Genomic DNA, 3,217 nt, shown 5'->3' with positions numbered 1-3,217 from the left:
CACCGCCACGGAGGGCCGCCTGCGCCTTCGCCTCTATCTCCCACCACCTCTTCTTCACTGGTGGAAGTGGTGGCGAGCCCGCGGCGTCCTCCTCCTTGAGGCGGCGGCGTTGAACCGACCCCGTCATCCTATGGGCCGGAGCAGAAGATGCGCGCCACGCCCCGTCGTGGGTGACGACGCCACCCGAAGGAAGCGCGTGCGCGGCCGAGCACGTGATTGACGATCCGGTGCGTGAGCACCCAGACGCCGTCGTCCTTGCCGGTGGCCTCTGTAGAGGCGGCGCCTCCGGCGCCATGCACTCTTCCCGTGGGTAGTAGAGCGGGATGCCCGGGGGTTCGCCGTGGATGCGCTGGCAGTAGCCGTACTCCTCCAGCGTCGCGACCTTACCACTAGGCCCGGCGGCCGACGCGGTTGAAACGGCCGTTCGCACGGCCAGCCGATCGCGTGAACTCGATGGCGTGCTCCTCTTCGAAGTGCCGCGGCCACGCCGTTTTGTTGAGCGCGTTCGAAGGCTGGCTCCTGTCCGCCGGCGTCATGTGCTTCCGCTGCTCGGTGATGAGGGCGTGCATCTCCGGTCCAGCCGGTGGCGGCGGCGGCATGGCGTAGCCGACGTTGGACATGTGCCACCCGTGTGGTAGCTTATATTGCAGCGGCACGGGAATGCGCTGCCAGTATAGGATGTCCGCCTCGTCGTATGTCAGCTGCAGCGAGCGGAGCGCGCCGCCGCCGCTGCCGCCGACCTCGTCGTTGTGCACCATCGCGTCGGTGGGTGTTTCACGCGGCGTCTGCGGGAATGGCGGTGGCGGTGGCGGCGGTTAGGGTTGGAAGACGGGGAAGAAGAGAGGTGTGCCGGTGGGGTTTTAAGGGCGGCGGCGGGCATTGAAGGCACGTGGGGGAGGTGGGTGGACGCCGCGTGGTCAATCGACGCCCTCGTCGCTGCTTTGGTTTCCGCGCGGGAGACCATTAACACCGACGACGAACGTTCCCGCGTCGTTGCCGGCGATTCTATTGGGTTCGAAATTGCGCCGGCGCTTTTTTAGCGCGTTGGTGCGAGCCCGTTTTCGATGCCGGTCCCCAAAATACTATCATTATTGGCGGTGGAGATGTGCTTTGTAGTTAGGAAGTTCACGTCAACAGTGCTATGAGGTTGACGAACCTCTCCCTAGCAATGTGACCCGTGATCACGTCTAGCTAATCGAAATGCAATGTGTTCGAGCTCCAGAAGCAAAATAAAACGCATGTCGGTCATGAAAAGTTGTCGTGCCCACCAAATAGATACATGACAGGTTTTAGTAGCCATGATTCATCAGCTTAACGCAGGTACGGAACAGCAGCTGAGTAATTAACGCACGGAATGTCAACTACTTCGCCCGCAACATGATTGCGATAATCCATAGGTAGATTGTGCTACGCACGTTCGGTTCCAAGCGCTGGTCCCTCAACGCAGCTCTGGTCGGCCAAACAAAAGAGTATTCCTGAAACATTCCTTGCGCGCACGATCGTTCTTCAGAGTATAGACGCCGAGTTATAGCTTTAGGCTTAACCTATAAATAGGCTGCAGAGCAGCGCCTTGTAATCACCTTAAGCTCACAAGATACACCACCGGGATCAACCAACGCAAGCTACCCAGCGACAATATGGCAAAGCTCGCCGCCGCCCTGACTGTCCTCGCACTGGTCGCCTGCGTGGCTCGTCCGTGCCAAGCAGGCTACGGGTATCCCAACCCTGTGCCTTCCAGCCCGAATACACCAAGTCCTCCTCCACCACCGACGCCGATTACACCTAGTCCTGCTCCGCCCTCCCCGATTGCACCATCTACTCCACCACCGAATACACCTCCATCGCCCACTCCGAGCTCACCTGCACCGGGGCTCGCCGTTGGCTATTACCAGAATACATGCTACCGTGCGGAAGACATCGTGAGAGAAGCCGTGCGCAACGCCAGCAAGGGCATCATGGCGGGACTCATCCGTCTATTCTTTCATGACTGCTTTGTCAGGGTAAGACAGCTACGCTGATACTATATATATACTGTTTAGGAAACATGTGGATTTGATATGCGTGTGTTTGATGGATCATGGATGCACGATGGTTTCTGTACAGGGTTGCGATGCATCCGTGTTGCTGGATACGGCCGACCCGAACAGTGCGACGGAGAAGTTTGGCATCCCAAACCTGAGCCTACGCGGCTTTGAAGTGATTGACGCGGCGAAGGCCAAGATCGAGAAGGAGTGCGGCACCATTGTGTCATGTGCCGACATTGTGGCCTTTGCCGGGCGTGACGCCACCTACTTCCTAAGCAACAACAAGGTCTTCTTCGACATGCCTGCTGGCCGCTATGATGGTCGTGTGTCCCTCATAAACGAGACACTCATCAACCTCCCCCCTCCCTTCGCCACCGTGGCTCAGCTCAAGGCCGGGTTTGCATCCAAAGGCCTCACCGCTGACGAGATGGTAACCCTCTCCGGTGCGCACACCGTAGGGATCTCCCATTGCTCATCCTTCTCAAACCGCCTCACCTCAAACTCCTCCGACATGGACCCCAATCTGAAAAGCACTCTGCAAGAGGAATGTCAGTCAAACAATGGCAGCGACAACACGGTGGTACAGGACATCAATACCCCTGACAAGATGGACAACCAGTACTACAAGAACGTGCTCAGCCATGAGGTGCTCTTTGACTCTGACGCCACGCTATTGACGGCGACAGACACCAGCGACGCGGTGCGTGCAAACGCTAAGGATACAAATCAGTGGGAAGAGAAGTTCAAGGCAGCGATGGTGAAGATGGGTGCTATTGATGTCAAGACAATTGCTAACGGCGAGATTAGGAGGAGTTGCCGTGTTTTGAACACCAACTAGACCGGTTATTAGCTGATGGCGAAGATTTCTATGCTTGAGTTATTATTATTTTTAACAGTACACTCACACTTTCTCGTGTGCAGTACTATCTGGATCCCCTTTTATTTTTTATTATATCTTCCTTTCCTAATGTTGTATTAATTTTTTCCATTGGATTGGTATTGTAACAATTTGTTCTTGACCATTTTGTCATGAAAGGTATTTGTATAGAAACGCATAATACTACTGGTTATTTAATTATTAGAGCTCCATTGTTCATTGTACATCTATCTTACTTTGCATAAGAAGAGCACCTATTTGTTAGGATTAATTGACCCTTGCTTAGTTATGGGCTAGAGTAGCCGGCACATGAAGC

The 3,217-nt window shown here is 55.3% G+C and overlaps 1 protein-coding gene across 1 annotated transcript; it reads left to right on the top strand.

Annotated features, from left to right (window-relative positions):
- The first annotated feature begins 1,637 nt into the window (after window positions 1–1,637).
- LOC124670205 (peroxidase 2-like) lies at window positions 1,638–2,862 on the top strand. Its single transcript, XM_047206718.1, has 2 exons — window positions 1,638–2,000; window positions 2,104–2,862. The coding sequence occupies exons 1-2, from the start codon at window positions 1,638–1,640 to the stop codon at window positions 2,860–2,862; spliced, it is 1,122 nt and encodes a 373-aa protein (XP_047062674.1).
- Window positions 2,863–3,217: the final 355 nt, after the last annotated feature.

The sequence above is a fragment of the Lolium rigidum genome, chromosome 7, assembly GCF_022539505.1.
Source record: "Lolium rigidum isolate FL_2022 chromosome 7, APGP_CSIRO_Lrig_0.1, whole genome shotgun sequence".
NCBI lineage: Eukaryota > Viridiplantae > Streptophyta > Magnoliopsida > Poales > Poaceae > Lolium > Lolium rigidum.
This window is presented reverse-complemented; position numbering and strand designations above follow the sequence as displayed.

Excerpts from the sequence above, each read along its gene's own strand:
- LOC124670205 (XM_047206718.1), top strand. The coding sequence starts at position 1,638 with ATGGCAAAGCTCGCCGCCGCCCTGACTGTCCTCGCACTGGTCGCCTGC. Across the intron at positions 2,001-2,103 it reads TTCATGACTGCTTTGTCAGG|GGTTGCGATGCATCCGTGTT; the intron begins GTAAGACAGCTA and ends GTTTCTGTACAG.